The sequence below is a fragment of the Lycorma delicatula genome, chromosome 3 (assembly GCF_047948215.1).
Source record: "Lycorma delicatula isolate Av1 chromosome 3, ASM4794821v1, whole genome shotgun sequence".
NCBI lineage: Eukaryota > Metazoa > Arthropoda > Insecta > Hemiptera > Fulgoridae > Lycorma > Lycorma delicatula.
The window spans coordinates 38,027,305-38,050,483 of NC_134457.1; the positions used below are offsets into that span (position 1 = coordinate 38,027,305).

The window sequence follows — 23,179 nt, forward strand, 5'->3', positions numbered from 1 at the left end:
TTGAAAGTATATGTTGCCATGAGTTTTTAGCATTCCGTAAGTGTCTAATCTATAACCTATTTAAATATTAAGTAAATATTTATGAAAAAGTATTTCTTTTTCAGTTATACGTAAAGGACACATTTTTTCGTTTATGTAATGTTCAACGATAGACAAATATTGGTCTGAAAACTGTTGAATCAAAAATGACATTAAATCAACTGAAATTACTTAAGTTTAAAGTTATTCATGATAATAAAATTATTTTTTTTTTGTAATAAATAAATGTAAACATCCACTTTTTTTTATTGTTATATATATTTGATTAGTTTTTTGAAATTACATCAATGATACAACAATAGTTTTTTTTTAATATTTTATTAATAACGAAAAAATAATAACAATACAACATGGTACGATGAGATGTGCTTTTTAAGTTTAAAAATACTGTTTTGATTTATAAAATGTATTTTTAAAAGATGGTTACAATTTTACCATTTTTTTTTTTAAGAAAATAGTTATTCATTAAAAAAATTACACCATAATATTAAAAATTTATGTTAATACTCTCTCATTTACAATCTTTATTTTTAAAATCAATAGTTTAAGTTCGTCAAATAACATTTAGAGAGAAAAATATATTTGTATCACTATATATATATATATATATATATATATATAGATCAGTTATTAAATATTAATAATGAATTGTTTAGCTCTTATAGTATTAAATTACTTTTTTTTAAATATATTTAATATATATCAAATTGTTATAAATTCACGTAAATACGATAAAAATAATTACATTTTAATAAATTATTTATTTATGAAATTTGAGTAAGAAAAACAAAACAATATTTTATTTTTATTATTTTTCAACTAGTTACGTATAAGCTACATAAATACAATCTTCTATAACAATACTGTTTCCTTTGGTATCGATTACTTTTCACTTGAACTCATTTCAGTCTGTTGTAAAAAACACACACATTCATTGGTTTTCAAAATTAATTACACGTAAAAATGTTTCCTTAATTTTATCGTCACACTTTCACTTTATTTATTTTTAATTATGGTTCATAATTTTTAATAAATTAGTATGCAAAATTACATTTATGTACACTTTTCATTTGTTTGTAACTCTGAATTGTATCATTTTAAAGCTGATTATCTTCCTTTTCACAGGATAAAAATATAAATAATATGATTTATATTTAACAATTTTATAATAAATTAAATTTCTCTAAATTTTGAGTTTGAATAGTGTATCTTTTAGGGGAAAAATTTGTTTTAAATTGGTGTTTAATATTAATATAGAATGTTGGATTACATTAAATAAAAACTGTAATATCTAGCTGAAAATTTTTAACCAGATGCTAAAACTTCATCGAATATAGCTTCATGTTCTGATCTTTCTAACATGTACCTTGGTAATGTAATTTTTAATACCGTATCGAATGCAGGTTCTGTATCTTGACTATATGCTCCTTCAGGACCTTCAGGGATATTAAAATTTGGTGGATCGGTAGGTATAGGGTTATAAACTTTTTTAGGAAGGTCTTTTGGTTTTTTTCCTTTTTTCCTTTTACCGTCATTTTCTTCATCATCATAATCCTCTTCTCGACTTCGAGCCGTTCGTCGATGATAAATTTTCGATGCGGCAGCTTTTACATCATCATCTGCCGGTAACCTCTTTCTTCTTTGAAGTGTTGTCAATCTACTATCTTCTGGTTTAGATGATCCTGTTGATGAAAAATATCTTTGATTTTGAATAGTAACGGTTGAAACAGGAAAACCTGTCGATTGTTTCGGATGTAACCGCATTATATCAAGATTTTCTGCGGCCTGACTGTCATTATCAACATTTACCACATGCGATCCTTTTACCGATGCCTTGCTGGTGTTATCACCATCAGGCGTTGTTCTTCGTTTATTTTTCAAATTTTCATTCTCTTCTGAAGCTTCATAGTTCGGATCGGTTTCTCTACTTTGGTTATCAAAAGTAACCGGTTTCCTATTAGAAAGTTTATCATCTATTGTATTCTGAGAATCTTTACTTTTGGTCGGTGTTAAACGGAATTGTTTGACTTCATGATATGCCAGATGTTTGCTTTTTGGTTCAGATGCAGCGACGAACATACATTCTTCATGTTGCATTCCTTTATCGTCTAAGCACTGGTAACATGTCATTTTATCTCTCATAACTTTCTTACAAGCAGATCTATCCTTTTGTGTAAATTCACCTAGAACTTTCTCCAAATCTTTCCTTTGTTCCGTGTCGTCAAAGTATTCAGGTATAGTGCTTTGAAATTCAAAACCGGGAATTAATTCTTTTTTCGCTTGTTTAGATTCTCCTTCTTCTTCACCATCTTCTTCCGAATTTTCAGAACTGTCTTCCTCTTCATCTTCTTCATCATCTTCATTACTTTCATTGTTTTCTTTTGTATCCTGACTTTCTTTCTTTCGTTTTTCTGAGCCTAATGTAGCTAATTCCGGAAATAATCTAGCAAAATAATCTTCGTAAGTGGGAGATGCTTCCTGCGATGTAGCCGATTTTTCTTCATCAGATCCTTCTTCCTCGTCATCTTCTTCTTCATCACCTTTACCTTTTTCTTTATCTTCTATCTCTTCTTGATGATATGTTTCCTCCGGTGAACCGTAGAAAAATGGGTCTAAACCAACACCACCTTTTTTATCTGATTTCCGAATACGTGCAACACTTTCAGAATAATTCTCTGGATTTTCGTACGGCTCATCGTCTTTTTCATCTTCATCGTTGGCGTCTGATTTATTTTTTGAACGTTTTGTAGAATCTTGATCTTGTCTCGCTCTCCTCTGTAATGTTTTCATATTATTTTCTTTTCCCGAGTATCTTCTGTTTCTTTTTGGTTTTTTAGGCTTTGAACCGTGACCGTACGTTCGGGATGTTCCATAAGAATAGGAATTCTTTTTCGGATCAGAAGCATACGAACACTGTTCGTACGAACCTCCTGATGGTTTTTGACATACCATGCATATTATTCCATCTTTCTTTACTCTTTTGCACTGTTCACCAGATTCGGTTTCTGCTACTGCTTGTGTAGAATCACTCTCTTCATCATCTCCTTCATCTTTAAAGTATTCTGGTCCAAATCTATAGTTATCTTCTTCAGACGTACCATAAGGTGTTTCATATGTATGAGAACTGTCATCATATTCAGTGTATTCTCTCACCTTTCTCACAAGAGTAATACTTTGACCCATGTTCATGTTCCGTGAAAAGCTGAAGTCATATGGAGACTCATTAGTTTCTCTTTTTTTCCTAAAAGTGAATGGTTTCACGGTTTTCTCAGCACTAATTTTTTGTGATTCTTTTTCATAATAGTTAGATGGTTTTGCCTGTGAATCGTATGAACATTGTTCATAATTAGCTCCAGTAGCTACATCGTGGCATTTATAGCACGTCATCGGTTGTCTTCTAAATCTACCTTTAGTCATATCTTGAGGATTTACATCCTTTTCAATCTTTGTACACCTTTTGGCATTCTTTGCTATTTGCGATGAATCAGCCTTAATTTCGGGATTTGATGGTAAAATAGTTGAAGGAAATGGACTTTTGTTAATTGGTGCAGTATATGGAACTTTATAAGCGTTTGGATAATTGTCAGCAAAAGGTATTGAAGCTGATGGTATAAAATCTCCTTGTAAAGTGACAGGACTTAATGATTTAGGATTATAAGTATATACAGATTGCGAAGGCTGAATATTTTTCTCAGAAAATTGAGGTTTATTGGCTGTTACATCAAAAGTTGGATAAATAGTCTGTCTGATCGGATTCTGAGAGATAGGATTGAAGGCAATATTTTTATCATGACGGGTTAAAGTTTGAGGATGAACTTGTTTCGTGTTAAATGCTGCAGCCGGTTGAATTTTAGTCGGTTTTCCATGAGTTAATCGTGATTGCGAATGGCCTGAAGTAGATGGAAAAACATCATACTCGGAAAATTCTTTGTCACTTTCTGTGTTTGGATAAACAAACGGGCTGGAATATCCGTAATCTGATCCAGGAGAAACCGGTCCTTTTTTATAGGGTGCAGGCTGTTTAATATTTGATTTACTACTTTGACGTGTTTCAGATTCTGAGAACTTTTCGGGTTTATACGGGTAAGGATTTTCAAAAGGGCTTTTCTTGGAATAACCTGACTTTGATTTTACGGGGTAACTGGACTTCCCAGGGTGCGGTTCTGAAGTTTGCTTCCGTGGGGATTTTTCTTTTCTTTCATCGTACACATAAGTACCCTCTTCATCGTTATCTTCATCTTCAGCATCCTCTTCATCATCAACAATATCATCGTCGTCTTCATCATCAGATTCCTCATCGTCTTCGGCATTGTTAGAATAACTTGTGGCTTCATAACGTTGTTCCTTTTCTTTTTTAGGTGGTGGATGTTTTTTATTACTTGCACTGTGAGCTGCTTGTCTCTGCCCTTGTGCTACGTCATGACTTACAGTAGCTTTTATCCGTTCAAAATGCGGCAAATACATTGACTGTGAAGATGCTGGTTGAGAGACAGCTAAAGGGGTATGCAAATACGGATTAAAGAAATGATTTTGTCTGTATATCGGACCGGTAGGTGCTCCAGCAGAATCAAATAAAGCTTGAAATGCTACGTTAGGATTTGGATTTACAAACCCGACATGACTAGAATGGTTACTATTAGTAGCACTAGCTGTCAGTCCTGGAACGTACCCGGTATTGGTTGGACTAACCAGTCCAGGCAACATAGGATGTGAAGGTATCCCAAAAATTCCACTTGTGGTCGGAGGTGCGACAATTCCTCTAACGCCATTCGACGGCGCGAATTGGTTTCCAGAGAAAAAATGTGAAAACTCTAACGGTTGTACAAATCCGGCTGAAGTATCAGCAGCCGGCTGAGCTGTTAGTGGAGCCGCAGCGGATACACCGCTTCCACTAAAATATTTAGAATAATCTTCTTTTACAGGCCTTGTCTCAGATACATCTTCATCGTCTTCGTCCAAATCATCTACGACGCTGTAAGTTTCTGGGTAGTGATACGCTTTAGATGTAACGAGAACTGTCATTAAAAAGCAGCCCTGGAAACAAAAAAGTAAATAAGTATCAATACTCACGAATATAAACAAAATAAAAATATTAATAATTTTCTTATCAATATTTCAATCGAAAGAAACAAAAAAAAATATATTATACTGTAAATCACTACAGTAAAATTCAGATTTAGATCCTTTACATCCAGGAAAATCTTAATATATTTTCTACTTTTATTTAAAAAATAAAATACAAAAAATTCAACCAGTTTATTTAGAAAAGAAAGATATGAAGAAGGAAAATTGTATTGTTTTTTTTTTTCAGTTCAGTTACACTGAAATAGCTTAGACCACCGAAAAAATTTGATAAAAATATTAAATAAATCTGATAAAAGATATTAATTATTTTAAAAACAGTAAAGATAATGGTTATAATATTTAAAACGGTAAATATATGGTTTAATATGAATGAAAGGTATGAAATTATTTCACGATATAATACAATTTTTCGTTAAATAAATACTCCCAAGGAAAGGACAATTTTTTATTTATTATATAAATGGATACTTATTACCAAAGTCTTAATACAAATTGGACTAGGAAACTGGAAAATATTGAAGTGCATAGTACTTCATGAATGTGCTGAAACACCTTGCCATTTAGGAAAATGTATCAGAGAACCGGATCACAATGCACGTTTGCCATGAAGCAAATTACATGTTGCTTTCAGGAAATTTCGGCGTCACAACAATTTAGGACGTCATGATCGTGTTCCATCTTGCCATGCGGTCAAAACACGGGTGATAATTTTGAGGAGACGAGTTCAGCTTTAAAGAAGAAACCGTTAGGAGCTCCACGAAGTCACCCAACCCCAAAGAATACTGAAACAGTCCAGGCTTCGTTCACAAAAACCTTTTGACGTTCTACTCATAAAAACGAATATACATTGCGCCTCAGCCAGCAACCGTTCAACGAACACTTCATCCGGAGTGACAAGTTGATCCATAGAAAGTCCAAATTAAGCAGCGGTTAAAATTCGAATTCAAGAAGAAATTAGCAAGATTTTCACAGAGGCGTTAGAAAATCCCATGCAAATTTTCGCTTTCATCATCATTCGAGAAATGTATACAACAGGATGGATACCAACTACTCGACATTGTTTCAAAGACTGAAATTTGTATATGAATCCTTAATGGCATGTAGTGTATAGTGTTAATATTTAATAGTAAACTTTGCAGAAACATTTTTAATGTTGGTGACAGTTATTTCAAAATTGCTCGCTTGTACATAAAAGCAAAAAAAGAACTTTAACTAGTACGAATTGATTGTAGAGGGTTATATTTAGTACAGGAATTAAATTTTGTACAGGAGAACAAGAAAAGGGATAATTTAAGAAAGACAGTTAAAAAAAGTTAAAAAATATATCCTTATGTGCATATAAATAAAATATATTATTTCCTTCCATTTCAGGCAGACAAAAGTGGAAATACATATATATAAAAGTTAATGACGAATTATTAGAGTTCTTTTGTTACCATAGACACAATGTGTTATAATGGTTAAATAAATAATCCAATGTCTACATTCTTGTATCATGAGTAATTTTTTAATATTATAAAAATTTATTATTTTTACTCGGTTTCATGTGTATTATATTACACAATGAAGATAATATATATTTATATATTTACATTGTAGTTGTAATTATTATTTTTTTTTTAATCCGAGTTAAGTCTGATCTGAATATTACTTATAATTACGATTTAATTATGCAGTACATAATTAAATCATCATTTACTACATCTCTACATACGTAGATATGTAGTAAACGTCTGTATAATATATTTTGTATTTCCTTTCTACCTAACAAACATTTTGTTAGATAGATAGAAATTTAATCCCCCTTCTATCCTGCCTGCTATTGTTTTTCGTTTAATAAAAGACTTATGAAAATTCTGTTAGTAATTTTTTTAGAAAACCATAATCATTTGTTTCATTACATTAATTTTGTTTCCCAAGTTAGAACGTCTGAGGACCATGTGAAGCAATATTTCTCTTTACTTTGGGCGTTTTCTTTTCTGGTCTTTCAATAGTTCCTCATATATTTTCTTTATTTTTGCCATCTTTCTTCTGGCCATAAACTGTTGATTTCACTATTCTCCTTCTCTTGGAAACCCTTAAAATCTTGTATAATTTTTCTAAAAGTTATTCTATCTTGTACAATTTCTTAATATATTTTAATTTCTTTTATGTACTTCTGATCCACTGAGTTCTATTGGTTTTTGTTGTAAATATGGTTGAAGATTTGTTTTCTGGCCAGTTATCATTCATTCATTCTGATAAGCTAGCCGAAGCTTTTCTTTTTCTAATGAAATCTAACATTAATATTTTTTTTTAAGACCACAATGGTCTTATTAAGGTCTTAATAATACCTCAATGGTCTTAATAAGACCAACTTAAAATTGTACTCAGTTGAGTAATTTTCAGTTTATGTAAATCTTTGCGATTTTTTTTTTTAGAATTATCTTCTTTTTTGTTTCAGGTGATTTTAATTATTGGAATTCTACTTTAAAATTCACTTCTGGGGTATAGCACAAAAAAATTTTAACATTCGTATGAATGATATATTTTTTATAAAGTAGAAGAATAGTGGTTGGAGAAATTAAATTCTGATAATGAAGTAATTCTTATACAATTTGACGCCTTAGATTCTGATGTGATAGTAATCGAAATAAGTGAAAACTCAACTGAGGGCTGAAATTCAGTATTGTGGTGTCTTAAATTAAAGAACTTAATACAAAACAACATTTCTATTATTTAAAAAAAAAATAGTTATTCATCAAAACTATCAATTTTGTTTTCATTTTTTATTAAATCTATAATCAAATATCAATAACCCAAAGAAGTTTCTCCTAGTATTTTGTGATATCTACTATATCTCTTAGGATCTGTCTGAATTCATAAATATTAATTATCAAGGAAGGTATATAAAATTATATTAGTAATAGGTAATGAAATTTTTATAATATATTACTTTTTTTAATCCATAGCAGCTAATATATTTAATTTTTTCAAAATATTTTTTAATGAAAATTAGTTCAGCCATAAACTCTGGAAAATGTAGAAATAGAATTAAATTTGAAACGTCTATTTTATTATTATCTTTATTACTAACTGGAGCGAATACAGTTTGTGCCTTCATCCGGCTGTTACGAGGAATAGTGAGATGTATTCTACTGTTCTTACGACACTATAAATGTCCAACGACTGGCTTTCTGCATCTCAGATAAAGGTTAGGGTGTTCGCTTAGTTTTTCTAAGGATTCTTGAAGATTTTTTGGTTTTTCTTTTTTGACACAGATGATTTCTATTATAATTAATTGTTTCCTTGGCCCAGATCCTCTCGATCTGATCTGCCAACTGCTTATTTGAATATATTGTAGTTATATTTACTCTTATGGTTGATGCCAATAGTAACACAGTGTCAGTAATTCATGTTTATCGTTTGATTTTGTCGATGAGAATAATATCTGTCTATATTTTCTATTGGCTTGTCCGTAAGTACTGTACAATCTTAACAGATCTTGTAGCGAACGTTTTCTAATACCGACAGCTATAGAAAGGTGAACCGTGACCCAGAGCACTTCTTTAATAAAGGGTCTCACACGCGGTGTATTTTTTCGGGATTAAAATAATCCCGAAATAATATACATCCACTGATAACGTGCAGTATTTATTTTGGCGTAGTGCAACAAAACCTCCACACGTCCGATTTCACTGACTGTGTGATTGTTATTTATTTATTTATTGATAACAAGTTAAAAAAAAATAATGTACAATATAGCGGATATATATAATGCAGATATATATATATATATATATATATATATATATATATATGATTTATATGAGATATATATTATCTGTGCGCAGCCTGTGTATAACTAAAACTAATTATAAAATTGATAATTATTTCTTCATATGATGTTATTAATCAATAGTATGTGCTAAATATATATCTTTAAATAAATTAATTATATAAATTATTTGATTTCCATAGTTTTTATACTCGTTTTAATTTTAGTTTAATGTTTATTGTTGTTATATCTTTAAAACAGAAAGCTTGTTAGAATAATTATAAGCAAAAAATTTGTAAATTTTTGCCAATTTTTTTGTTGATTTTTAATAATTGTAAATCTTTATTTCTTGTGTTGCTAATACTTCTACAAAAAAGAATTTTCAACTCATTATGAGTAATAGATTCTAAAACGTACTTTTCTCTCAAGTTTAACGGTATTTTAATATTACTTGTGTCATCCTTAAAAATTATTTTTATCACTTTTTCATGCATTATTCTGACAAATTCAAAAACTTTTTTATTTACAGAATCCCATGCTAAAATTCCATATGTTATATCATAATATAAACCATAAATAATACGAACCATAATAACCAATTATAGCTTAATTTTCCTGAAACATAGTTAATGTATTTGTTTTTCTTAACTAAGGTTTGTATATGAAAGTCCCATCTTATATTTGAATCAATTATAATGCCTACGTATTTCGTATTATACTCTTGTAATCGTGAGAAATAAGGGTATAAGGAGCCCTTATATTTAGTAATAAAACATAAAATAAATGCAAATATTAAATAGAACACACATATATATAAAATACAGACTGTAAAGGGCTCTGAAATATGCATAAAACAGAAAAGTTAAAATGGCAACGTAAAACACACATTAAAAGAAAATACACAAAAGGACTTGAAAATTGCATGTAATTTTGAGACCACTGTGTTCAGGTGTAAAATTTTTCACAGAAGGAAATCTCAGTCAAACATAACATATTCTGACTATCGACGAAGGCTTATTACAAACGCGTTAGTAATTCATTGGATTTTAGGTAAGCAATTATTCTTCCTTCTTTGGCATTTTCCAAATCAACAGCAATATTGTTTCTTTATCCTTACCTCTTTTTAGCTTTTATATGTTTTATACTCTTCCAGTAGATGCTTAACAGTAAGTGGTTTTTCACATACTCTGCATATTTGTATTTCATGTCCGGTTAACAAACAGGAATTTTTTATTCGATTCTGTGTCTGGTTAACGCCACTAGTTTTCAGCAAGTCAGTTTCGCATCACTCTTCCATTTAAATTGAGTAATTTTAACTGAATTTAATTTTTTTAGTCTTCTTTATTCATTACTCGATGTGTTTCTGAAAGTCAGTCGTAGACGGTTTTTAATGCCTGCCACTCGGATAGGAATCATATCCGTATTCTGACAAATTGTTGCCATTCAAGCAGTTTCATCTGCGCTTTCATCTCCTGAGCCCAAAATAGATTGAGCCGCAATGTTCATGATCTGCAGAAGTCCGAAAAGTCCAGTGCGTATAGCGACCTGAAGATGGAAGTCAGAGGTGGATCTCGAAACACTGAGCTCCAAAACGTGGTTGCGATGATGCTCCGTAACCTGAGCAGCTGGGAGAGTGTGGCTGGATTCATCAGTAGCATTCTCAGGACGAAGAAGGGTGACCTGGATAGTCCTGAAAATTAGGTAGTGGCCTTCTCAGGCTAGTACAGGAGGATTCGGCCGGAAGTAATATGTTAGACGGTTCCGGGTCGAGTCCTGGTAGAAAGGGGAGTGGTTTTAGTCGATAGTCTGCTGATTGTGAATGGATAATATCATCAGTGGGAGCCCGACACTCCGTGCGTAAATACATGTACACCTCCTTCCACAAAAAAAAATATTACTATTTTTATCTTCATCATTGTTACTACGACCAATTTTCGAATAATACCGATTAATTAAAAATATAATCAGAATAAAATAAAGAGATGTTTTAGTTTTATACTACGTTTTACACTGATTTCATTTGTATATCATAAAAGTATTCATTATTTTTATACTGAATACTTTTTTTACAGTAAAATGTAATAATATAAAAACATATATTTCATAAAGCAGCGTTAATAATCTTTCAGAACACTGAAAATTTATATTTTAGAGTAGCATCCATTCATAATAAATTACATCATATTATGAAAACTAAAAGATTATACAAATATTTATTAATAATTATACTCTTAGTTTCATTAAGTAATTTTTTTACGAGATTCTTTATAAACATTTCTGCCACTCAGTAAGCAACTTAAAATTTATACAAATATATTTTCTAAAGGTTTTTAGCTGAATGTGGATGGTGAATAATATGTTTCATTATTGTATTAAGACGTTTGTTTAAGCTGGTATAATTCACGAACGCATTTAAATAAATAGATATATAAGAATATACAGATCACGTCTTTATAAGTTAAATTAAAAATAGTAAAATCATAAATTATAAGATAAAAAATATACATGACTAAGTTCGTATAAATTATTTAAATATAACATCTGAAATAATATAAAAAATATATTAAACATTACAAATATAATACAATACAAGGCATTATTCAATAGGCGTTAATGAAAATTATTATTATTACTTTTTTAATTACTTGTACTCGATATATTATCTAAAATTATTTTTCAGAATAATAGTGTTTCCATAATAGATAATCTTTCAATTGAATTTTAGTTAAAGCGGTAAGAAGATTCTTTTTTTGAATGGTTCGGTAATTTATTTCCCGCATAAGATATTTGCAACGGAAGCATAATAACGCCTTTTCCCGTAAGCCAAAGTATTTCTTTTTTTTATTTATAAAGAGTTCCATTGTCTGGTTTGGTAAAAGTTGATTTTGTTATTTTTAAGACTGACTATTCTTTTAGCAAGGATTTTACATTGATAAATGTAAACATAAGAATAAATTAACATATTTAATTTTCAAAATATTTGTCTGTACAATTCATGCTTGTAAGCGCCCGATAATGATGTGACAGATTATTTTTGTATCTTACAAGCTAGTTCTGATTTCTGAGGGAGGTCCAAAAGATGATACGAGTATTTTATTTTAGACAGTAATACACGTAGGCACAATAATAATACGATTATAAATTATAATTTTCAATTAATATTAAATAATAATAAGATGTTCACCAGATCTATTGCATATACACATATGTAATAATACCTATTAAATTACATATAAACATTTTTAAAAGTATATAAAATTTTATTTCACTAATAACTTCTGATTTTTTTCATTATTATTATTATTATTGAAAAATTATTATTTATTGTAAAACTTTTATTACAATCACGGGTTAGTAATTCAATATTACATTAATAAATCAATATATTTAAATTACAAAAAAAAATTAAAAAAGATAAATTTAAAAAAAATTTTAGTCCCGTTTTTATCTGATTCACAATGTGTATTAAATCTGCTATTTTGATATGTAAATATCTTAATTGTTTAATTGAACTTTTCCCATTATTTTTTAAATTTAATTTTATCTTGAGTTTTAGCCATGATTTTAATTTTATTTTATACAATTTTTTAAAATTTTTCTCCTACACTTTTTTTTATTTTAATTATAATTATTTAAATATTGTATAGGTATGGATATTTTACAACATAATTTGAAATTTGTGTGGATATTTATCGATTATAGTTTAATTCCTATTTGGGTCATATATTAAATATTTTGTTTTTAGTTTACGTTTGGTGGGTGTAGGCGGACTGTCCTAGCTTTGATTTGTCTAGGCGTAAGACTTGTTTCATGCATCTGTGATATTCTCCGATGGGAATTGACTGTCGGTGATCCTCTTAAATGAGTGATAGTTACAGACGGTATTTATTTCTCATGACAAACTACGGAAGTATGCTTAAAGTGATTTTATTTATGTATATATAAACTAACTTATCTATACTTATATAACTATCTAACTAATTTATCTATATATAAGTTAGAATTGTATTTAGCATAAGCACTATTATTGGTACGTGTTCCTGGAAATGTATTAGTTCTAACAATTGTTTGTATGTTGAAGCCTTTGTCTTTCATGTAATTTTCTTTAGCCTATATTACAATGAAGACTTTACTCACTTCATTACAATGAACACGTAAGTCCTACACTTGTTTTGTTAGAATGCACATCTGATAGAAGTATTGTACTCAACACGTTAGCATGTACGCTAAACGTTGTGTCATAATTTTATTGTAAGAAATATACCTACATCTAATAATAATTTACTAGAGTGTATGTCTATTTCTGTAAAATTTATAAGTATAATAAATTGAAAATTGTTTTTTTAAAAAAATAATCGTCATTAAGAATCGACTTAATATATATATATATATATATATATATATATATATATATATATATATATATATCCTTAACGATGGAGAGTCCTTATAAGGTAAAACTGCAGAGCCCTTCTAAGAATTGCAGATCTCCATGGTGGAGTGGTAGCGAATCGGTCTTTAATCCTAAAATCCCGGGTTCGAATATCGGTCAGGCAAAGACATTTTTCATACGCTACAAAATTCCATTTTTCCATATCTCATTTTCAAGCTTATGTAGTGATATCATCAAACAAAAAAATTTTCCGAGAGAGAGTTGGGCCACGTTTTTTAATTTTCATGTACTATTTATATTTTAAAGTTAATTTCCTATATGGATTCAAAATGACAGATATTTTAATATTTCAATAGGTATTTTAACAGTATTATTTTAATTTTAAGTAGTTATAATTTTTTTAATTTTTATAATACAAACAAAAACGTTCTAACAATGAAAATAAATCATTTAAAAATGTTTTTTTTTTTATTCTGGTTCGACACCAAATTACAAATAAAAAACTTTAAAAAAGCAGAAAGATATTATTATTTAAACAGGGTTTTCTAACAGGCTTAAAATTAATCTTATTTATTGATGAAAATAAGAAAAAAAGAGCAAAGAGATTACTGTAGAGCGTATGCAAAGGCTTCTGAAATATTTTTAGTTTTAAATTTATTTTCAATTTCCAATGTGAACATTAAAGTCTGTACAACCTTGGAACAATAAACAAATTCCCATCGCCCAATCTCATTTAGTTCTCATACAGTGACATGTATGACAAGTAAATAAGATTTAGTCTTGTCAGATTTAGCTGACCGTTCTCAAGATGTGTGGTTAATTGAACCCCAACCACCAAGTGCACAGGTATCTACCGTCTTCTATTCAAATCTGTGTAAAATTAACTTCCCTTTACTAGGGTTACAACCATAGAATCTTCGACTTCAAAAATTAGCTGTTAAACAACTGAATTGAGACAAAGATTTTACCATTTGACCAACCTGGTGGGTATCTTTTTTAGATCTTAAATTTTTCAATTAACTGTTCTAAAAGTTAAGTATGAAAAATTTCGGATATTAGAATCACATCAAACTCTATAACTTATATACAAAAATCCAATACTAAAAACGATAATGGCGAACAAATTAAACAAGAAATTCATATTTCTATCTTGACAACTTATACTTGACACATATAAAATAATTTTTTTTTTTTTTTTAAATTACTCCAGTTAACCTGAAGTAGAATAAATAGGAATTGTCTATAGAAAATAAAATTGAATCATTAAAATCGCTGCATTTAGTAAAAAATAAAGTTTGAAAATATTTTTTTTTTATAAACAAACTAGTTAAATTGAGATCCACTACCATTACTTAATAACAAGTAAAAAAAAAAACTTTTTCATCAAATTATATATATATTTGCCTTGACAGTTACTTATTTCAAATATGCTATTGGACTTTTAAAAATTAATGACATAAATAAATATTATAAATAATTATTATATAAAATCAATAATAAAAGGCAAATAAAAAAAGTTTTGGAAATGTTTTTATTTTTGATAACGAATTTAATATGCGATTTTAGAATTCGGGTTCTACAGAGTGTTCTTGAAGTTTCTGTCGATATTTTACTAGGAGGTAAAGGGCACCTCATGTAAAAATTAACAATCCGTTGTATATTATTCCCTTTTAAAGAAATATTAAATCAAATTTCGTGCTTCAATATAAAATCTGTTTAAACAATATATCACGCCGGATACTACAGTTGGCTATATGTTGCGGGGCGTGGTTGAGTGGAGGGAGATCGAGAGGCTCGTGACTAACATCTTGAAGCAGAAGGAGGTCGACTACCGTGATTGGGAGGCAGACTGTGATGCCTGCGAGGGAGACATGGGGGTGAGGGACAGCCCCCTGCGGAGCTACTATTCGTCTGTGCTTGCACGGATGGGCAGTAGTGATGAGATACAGGAATTCCCGAACCCCCATGTAGAAAAGACTGAGTTCCAGTGGAGATGTCCCTTCGGGGATGTCTCCTCTTGAGGCATGGGCGTCAAGACCGAGTCCCGGCTTCTGAGGTGGAGCCCAGGAACGACATAGTCGAGCCTAGTTACCGCACTCCGGCGGCTTAAGGCAGGCAAGAAGATAAGATCCAACCAGCGGCCCATTTTCCATGCCGGACGTACTGCCGGTAGGCGGGAAGGCCCGTTAGAATTACAAGCACACTCCCCTGGGCTGTCACTTGATTGTAGGTCCGGCCCAGGGGAGTTGGGATATAAAAAAAATAATAAAAAGTGCAACCAGACAATATTGTACCTGTTTTCATCCCTAATTTTTACGATTCATTTTAACAATTTCAGCTACTTATTAACCGATCTAAATAAGTAAAGTGCAATTTTGTTCACTATAGAAGGCTGAATATTTTATCTAATAAAAACATAATCCGATAAACATATTTGATACCCAAAATGTTGGCCGATCGCTACAATTTTCTTTTATAGTTATGCTGCTGCAGCAGCAATGAGCTTCAGAAGGAAAAGTAAGGATATTCTTCAATAAAATAAATTTCTAATACAATAAATTATATATGTTGTAGGTTAAAGTCATATTTATATAAAATAATTTTCATAATTAATTAATCTGTTATTTTTAAGTATATAAATTTATTGTAAAATCATAAATTGTTTAATTTTTTTTTTAATATGGGATAATTTTTTTCAATTTGCTTTGTCTATTATTTTATTCTGTCGTCTTTCTGATTGAATGAATGTTGATGAGTACATAAAGAACAGCTTTTTATACAGACCTTTTTGTTTGAATTTCATTTGCATTTAAATGTATTTATTTGAAAAAACAGTTATTTTTTTTTTATTTTTCTACTGCCACACAATTAACTTTTTTCTGTTTATTCCAACAATCCTGTTATAACAACAATCTAGGCTACTTGACATATCAGGTTATTAAATTATACATTTTTATATTTATTTAATTTCATTAATCAAAATCAAAACGTTTTAAAAAAAGCTATTGTAAAAAGGATTAAATTATCAATAACAATATGATTACGAGACATTACTCGAGAATCAACATTTCAAGGAAATCAAGCTATTAAAAAAAAAGCTAGTAAAACCAAGCTATTATAAATAGGATTAAATTATAATTAATATAACAGTTTTATATTTTTTCTTTTCCTTTTTTTATACAAAATTAGAACAATGCTCATTGCTCAAATGTGATGTGAATACCACATGACTTCCTTGTACGCTTATTAAATTACATATACACGTTTTTTTAAAATGAAAAGTACATAAAATTTTATTTCATTAATTTTTTATTTTTTTTTTAATTGTTATTATTGAATTATTATTTATCGTAATTTTTTTTACATTCAGGGACTAATAATTATTAATAAATCAGTATATTTAAATTTACAAAAAAAAGAAAAAGAAGCTGAAGTCTGATTTGAACCAATGTGCCTTCCGTTCGTAAGATCCATATATTTCATTAATTAAAATTTTATTTTGCTATTACTCTGAAACCAATGAAAATAAGTACCACTTGTAATATATCGTTGAAAAGCTCTCAATAAGGGCTTATTACTACAGTTAAGAAAAAGGCCAAAATCCAATTTTTGGGGGCTTTTTTGGACTTAAGTTGATTGCAATCAAAAGGGGAAGTGCACAACTAGATGTTACAGCAGTCCTAAATCCAAAATTTCAACATCCTACGGCTAATCGTTTTTGAGTTATGCGAGATACATACGTACGTACAGACGTCACGCCGAAACTAGTCATAATGGATACAGTGATGCCCAAAATAGATATTTCCGTTTAAATGTGAAAACCGAAATTTTTCGCGATCACAATGCTTCCTTTACTTCGTACAAGAAAGTTAAAATCTAACAAAAGAAATAATAATAACAGAAAATATTAAGCCATTATGTATAACATTATTAGCAGGAACTGTGTTTTGGCTCAAACTTATAAATTGTGCTTAATCCTAAAATGCAATATATTAATAGTTACAACACAACTCTTTGATGTGATATAATTTTAACTACATTACGTATTTTACCATGATAATATAATTATTCATATTCATTTAATCACTTCAGTAGAAAATCAGTCTCTTCATACGGTTATAATGTAAACCGATTATAAAGACAGAACCAATTTACCATAATCTTATTAAATAAGTCAAAGTAAATACTGCTCTTAATTAATCTATTTATATTAACGTTTAATTTTTATCAATTCAGATATAATAATAATAATAGTTCATTTAGAAGTTTATCGTTCAATTTGGTTAAAATATAGGTTAGTTGTTACTGACAGATCATTTAATTAGTTAACGGAATTGCAATATTTAGAACTTTATTTGCCGAAAATGTTTTGGGGATTATTTTTTAGTTTTGGGGATTATTTTTAAACAGCATTTATGTTTATTTAATTAAATGATTAATTTTTTTAATTAGAGCTATCAAATTGTTATATATAAAGATCCTCAAATATATTTTTAAACCAAAGTCACTCTTAGCAAATGCTGCTACATAATAAAACGTTTCGCAATATGAGAAGCCAGAGTACCTACACAAACTGCAGTTTCATATTGGATTAGAGATCAAAAATAAGTGTTTTTTTATAAACGTTTAGATAAATTATTAATCTGGGTGCCTTTTTTTGAGGGCCTTGTGAATAAATTCACCACAGAAACTTACAGAAAAGCTTGTGTACGTGGGAACTTGAAAATGAAGTTTGGTAGCCTACGAAAAATTCCATGCCTGACCGGGATTCAAACTCGGGACGCCCGGATGAAAGACCTAGACAATAATACTTTCCCACGAAGACCGGCAAAAAACGAAGTTTTGTAATTTATATATTAATCTAGAATTTTTAATTTAAAATGCTAATTATGAACAAAGGCCAGAATACAATGAAATTTAATGCGCTAAAAATAATCACAAATAAGTAGTATTTTTAAACTTTGAAATCAGTAAAGTAAAAACGAACAATACTTTATACTCGATTATTCTTAAACCGATGTTTTAAATTTTATTAAAAAGTGCAAACAAAACAAAATTATTTTTGATTGGTTTCTGACTTAATTGGTATTCTGTAGAAAAATAATATAAATATTTCTATACTGGAAGTAAATTTGTCCTAATTTTCTAAGGTTTCATCCATACATCGTAATATAAATATTTTGTATTGTAAGTAGGATTAGAAAAGGTGCTTGACTACATATGGGAAGTCGATAAAATATGAAACAACTGTTAAAGATATGTAATCAGATTACCGTCCCCCTCCTAACGAATCACAAAAACCACATAACGGTTTCATAAATTTCACATCTTTAGCATGGGTAAAGATGTGCTACGTCAAAATGGATAATCGGTTATTACACCTACAATACCCAAGATGAATAGAAAATGTGATCATTAAACGATTAGGAAAATATATTCTTTTATATTATATCTTGAAAAAGAATAGCTACTCCGTTTGAGAAAAAACCATTTAAAGGATTGCTTGAAAATCATTACTAGATGCATAGGCGCTTATCCCTTCATACCATTTAAAGAACGGTATATTTTTACCCAGGATAGTTTTAACATTATACCCATTTCTAATTTTGAGTCGATCAACTTAAATTTAAGATGCAACAAATTTTTTTCAGAAACTAAAGATCCATTCAGCAATATGCTTTTACTTTTAAAAAGTCTAGAAATGAGGATTCTTTTAAATAGCACCCCAGCCTATCCTGAGTGTGTGTGTTTTTTTAATGAAAATATCCATTTAAACTATAAGCTCTATAATACTTGAGGGTTATCATCAGATAAAGTAATTTTATTATATAAAATACATTTATACGAAAACAGCACTGTTTCACGCAAATTTCAATAACTGAACTGTTTTTGTGTGTTTATGTGATTAAATGTTTGCTAGTACCATTCCTAGAACTCAAATTACTATTATAAATATATAGGCTGTTTTTAAAAATAACTATTCTGAGTTAGACAACAATATAAAATGACTGTACGTGGGTACTTGGCTCGCCAAACTTAAATTAGCGAATCATGTTTGTGTACTATTTTTTCTACAGACAATAAAATAATAATTTTCCGGTCTCCGTGGCGCGAGTAGTACCGCCTCGGCCATTCATCCGGAGGCCCGGGTTCGAACCACGGTTAGCCATGAAATTTTCACACGCTACCTGTCATTCCTCTCATTCTCTGAAGAAATACTTAATAATGGTTTCGGAGATTAACAAAAAAGAACAAAAGACAGTAAAATAAAAACAATGATTTTTGAACGAGAAATTTCGATTTATTTTTTTTAAACATGATATATAATAAATGACATCTCTTAGTACCATAATTTGGATTTATATATTGTTTCCTCAAAAGCATCAGTTTTAAATTCACCTATCTTTATTCCCTAAAACAATCGTTTGAGTGTTTTAATCCCAGACTTCAAGAAATTTAAATTCGAATTTGGGATTTTTTCCTGTGTCATGAGAAAAAGAAAGTTTACTACCTCGTCGCATCTTGTCCTTTCCTTGAATTAATCCCTTTTATCTTTTAACAGATATGGGTATTGTCGATATGCTTCAATAAAATCCGTAAGGAAAGTTAGATTCATGAAGGCAGCGTTGTCTGATATTGTGAAATACACCGACCAAGAAGACAGCAGCGACTAAATAGTGACCAACTATGGTTCATATACCGGGAGAACGTGGTGCATCCAAGAAAAATTATTTGCCAGTCGATTAAAAATTAATTAATTCGATGGAAGACCAAGTTTGTTCACCTGAACTCCGATCGCTAGCATTTATACACGGGGAAACAAACCGGAATTTGGTATGAGTAAACAACGTTCGACAAATAGATTACCGTACGTATAGACTGCTTAACAGTAATTTATCCTTCGATAAAAATATTCTAATTAATTCTCTTATGTTTTGGGTTTTTCCTTTTTTTTGTAGTAAAAATATGAATTCAATTTCGATTTGCTTCTTACATTTGTAATTTATCAAATTAAAATTAAACCTTAACATTTATAATTGTTATTGAATAAGTAAATAAATACTTATTTGAATTTTTACATTATTTTTTTATTTTATTTTTTTATTATAACGACACAGCAACTTTACTTTCAGCAAGATAATTGAACAATAATTAAATAAAATGTATTTGAATAACATTAATATGCCACAGACTAAGCAGTTTGTGACATAATAATGAAATAGAAGAGCACTCCGTACGGCCAGACCATAAAGTCACCTAATTGAAACGATAAGATAAACCAAAAATATTGTTCCTCAGCAATCTTAAAAAATCGCGTTACCTAACAAATTGACCGCCAAACAATTCGGGTGCCGATCCAAACGATTTTGATACCGTAGGCTGACCGGAGAGATTTCCTGCCGAACGGTTCACAACTTAAGATCATTATATATACTTATGTACCAGGGTATGTTGAGCATTTTCAGCAGTGTTTTATTTGGTAGCGTTCAAGTATTTCAATATTGGATTTGCACGCTGTACCCCGCAATTCAAGCATTTTTACATAATCAATGTCAACAGCGAAAAAAAAATTTTAAAAATACATCGATAATAAATTTGAAGCTAGTTAAAACTAATGAAATATTTTAATAAATATTTTACTGAGTACAGGAATTTTGTGAGTATTGATTACACGTCCGGGAATGGAGACGTAAAAGACAAGTGTTTAAAAGAAAATACGCTTCTAAATAACTAACTCGTTCTGGTTTATGACATAATATAAAATGAATTCAATTATAAATTCTATTAGAATTGTTACGTGCGCAGTGTTTATAATTGAATGAACACCAATGAAATTGTATAATTTCAATGGAGTTGTTTATCAAATTGTCGTCTATAATGTATTTAAGTTTAAATTTCCTCTTATATAAGAAGAAATTTAATGATGAAATTTAAGATGAATAAATAGATGTTAACGTCAAGATATTTATCTTGACATAACATCTACTTATTCATTAAAATACACCATTTTGTTGTAATATTTAATGATTGAATCACAAATTGGATTTTAATATTACTTGATTACTCTAAAGCATCAAACTCTTAAAGAAAACGCTTCAGTAAATCTGCATGCTTTGAAGCGTCTTAATAATAAAATTCTAGGACTGTAATCGCTATAAAATATTTATTATGTACAGTATTAGAATATTTATTATGTAGAATTGATTGCGCTAATATTAAGCATTGCTTAATTAAAGAGATTTGTTATGGAGAGGTGTTTTATTATCTATTACTAATCTAAGAAGATAACTTTGGATTATATTCAAATAAAATGTTTGAGATAGAAAGAAAAAGAAAAAAATTCTAGCTTCTCCTTTGAATTCTTTCCCTGAAATTCTTCCTCATGAAGTAAATCATGAAGAAAAAACTGCTCTCTCTGAGGTAAATATAACTTAAGTTTGAGATTTTAAAAAAATAATGATTTTATAAAACATGTTTAAAGATCTATTTTCATTAGTTTATAACTCTTAAATAAACCTTTCGCTAATATTGATCATTATCAAATAAATCACAAAAAGAAAAAAATTATAATAATATGACATTCAATTGGAGAATTTAAAAACAAGTTTTAAAAAAAAGTCTGAGATTGCATTTTTATACACTGAAATTATTTCACAATTAATGAAAATTTAATTTTGGGGAGTATATCTTCAGTATTTTTAAAGTTGGGAAAATCATTTTAAAACTTTTATCATAAGAAAATTTTGTAGACGTATTTTCCAATTTTGTTTTTTCTTTCAATTGAAGAATTCATTTAGAGGATTAACATTAAGATTCTGTACATGGTCAAAAATTGGTTGACAATTTTTTTTATTATAATACATTGTAACACCATCCCTTGACGTGTGCCTTTTACAACATTTTTTTTGACCCCATATATATATCATGTGTGTAGATATTTGGTTGATCAAAATTCTAATTTATTCATGAGTTTTATATTAACAATATGCTAACTTTTTTTTAAAGAAAAAAAGTTAATGTTTTAAAATAATTTTCATCTCTACCAAACGAGAGTAAAGTTTATGGTGTAAAATTCTCATAGGACGATCTCATGGAATTAATATTATTTACAACAAATTAAACTTTACTATTAGGTAGATTTCATAAAAAAGCTACCTTTTGTAATGGGTACCATGATTCGACATCCGGAAAATTTCGACATATCTTCGCGTTTCAAATCCCCCAGACCCCAAAACCACCGACAGTTCAAAAGTTTTATATATATATATATATTTCACTTTCTTGTGGACAAGAATTATTATATAACTGCCGTAATTTTGCGTCAATCACTTTCAAATTGATACATAAAATACAACGACCCAAAATCTCAGTCAAATTCGTTAATGAGCAAAATCGAAACGTGGAGTGGAAATGAAGGGCTTTTTCGAAAGAAACAAAATATCGCTATAACTTTCTTCTTAAGAAAAAATATCGAATTCGTTTAAAATTCCTACTATTTTTTGGTTAAAGACCTAAAACTTATCTTAGTAAATTTTTTTGATATCACCAACCATTGGCCCAGAAGAGAGAAAATATTGGGTTTTGAAGACAATAAAATCATACCTCCCTTTATAGGTACAGTATCGAATCGGTTTAAAGTGGTCGACTAAATAGTAGTCCTCTAAACATTACCTAAAAAGTTTTTCTAATACAATTTTTGATATGACCAACCCTTACGGCAAGGGATGACCAAAATGTTGCTGGAATTGTAAGAAGATGGGGCTTGTCGTGTGCTAAATACGTGAAACTTTTTTCACATGTAACCATTGTCGTATTGAGTAAATTTGAAGTTTTTCGTAATTTTAAGGTGGAAATCTTTTTTATCTCCTACTTAGCACCGGAGTGAAATCTGCCTCCGCCTTCTG

General features: G+C 29.4%; 1 protein-coding gene across 1 annotated transcript; it reads right to left on the bottom strand.

Moving 5' to 3' along the window:
* Window positions 1-1,344: 1,344 nt before the first annotated feature.
* On the bottom strand, window positions 1,345-9,471 carry LOC142321114 (uncharacterized). The gene is made up of 3 exons (XM_075359106.1): window positions 9,409-9,471; window positions 2,433-5,073; window positions 1,345-2,384 (listed from the first exon to the last, which is right to left on the bottom strand). Exons 1-3 carry the CDS (start codon window positions 9,469-9,471, stop codon window positions 1,345-1,347), a joined length of 3,744 nt encoding a protein of 1,247 aa, XP_075215221.1.
* Between the last annotated feature and the right edge of the window lie 13,708 nt (window positions 9,472-23,179).

Coding starts and splice junctions, on each gene's coding strand:
- LOC142321114 (XM_075359106.1), bottom strand. CDS start 9,471: ATGGTTCGTATTATTTATGGTTTATATTATGATATAACATATGGAATT. Junction 5,074..9,408: donor GAATTTTAGCATGGGATTCT/GTAAATAAAAAA, acceptor TTTTGTTTCCAG/GGCTGCTTTTTAATGACAGT. Junction 2,385..2,432: donor AGAAAAACGAAAGAAAGAAA/GTCAGGATACAA, acceptor ATGATGAAGAAG/ATGAAGAGGAAGACAGTTCT.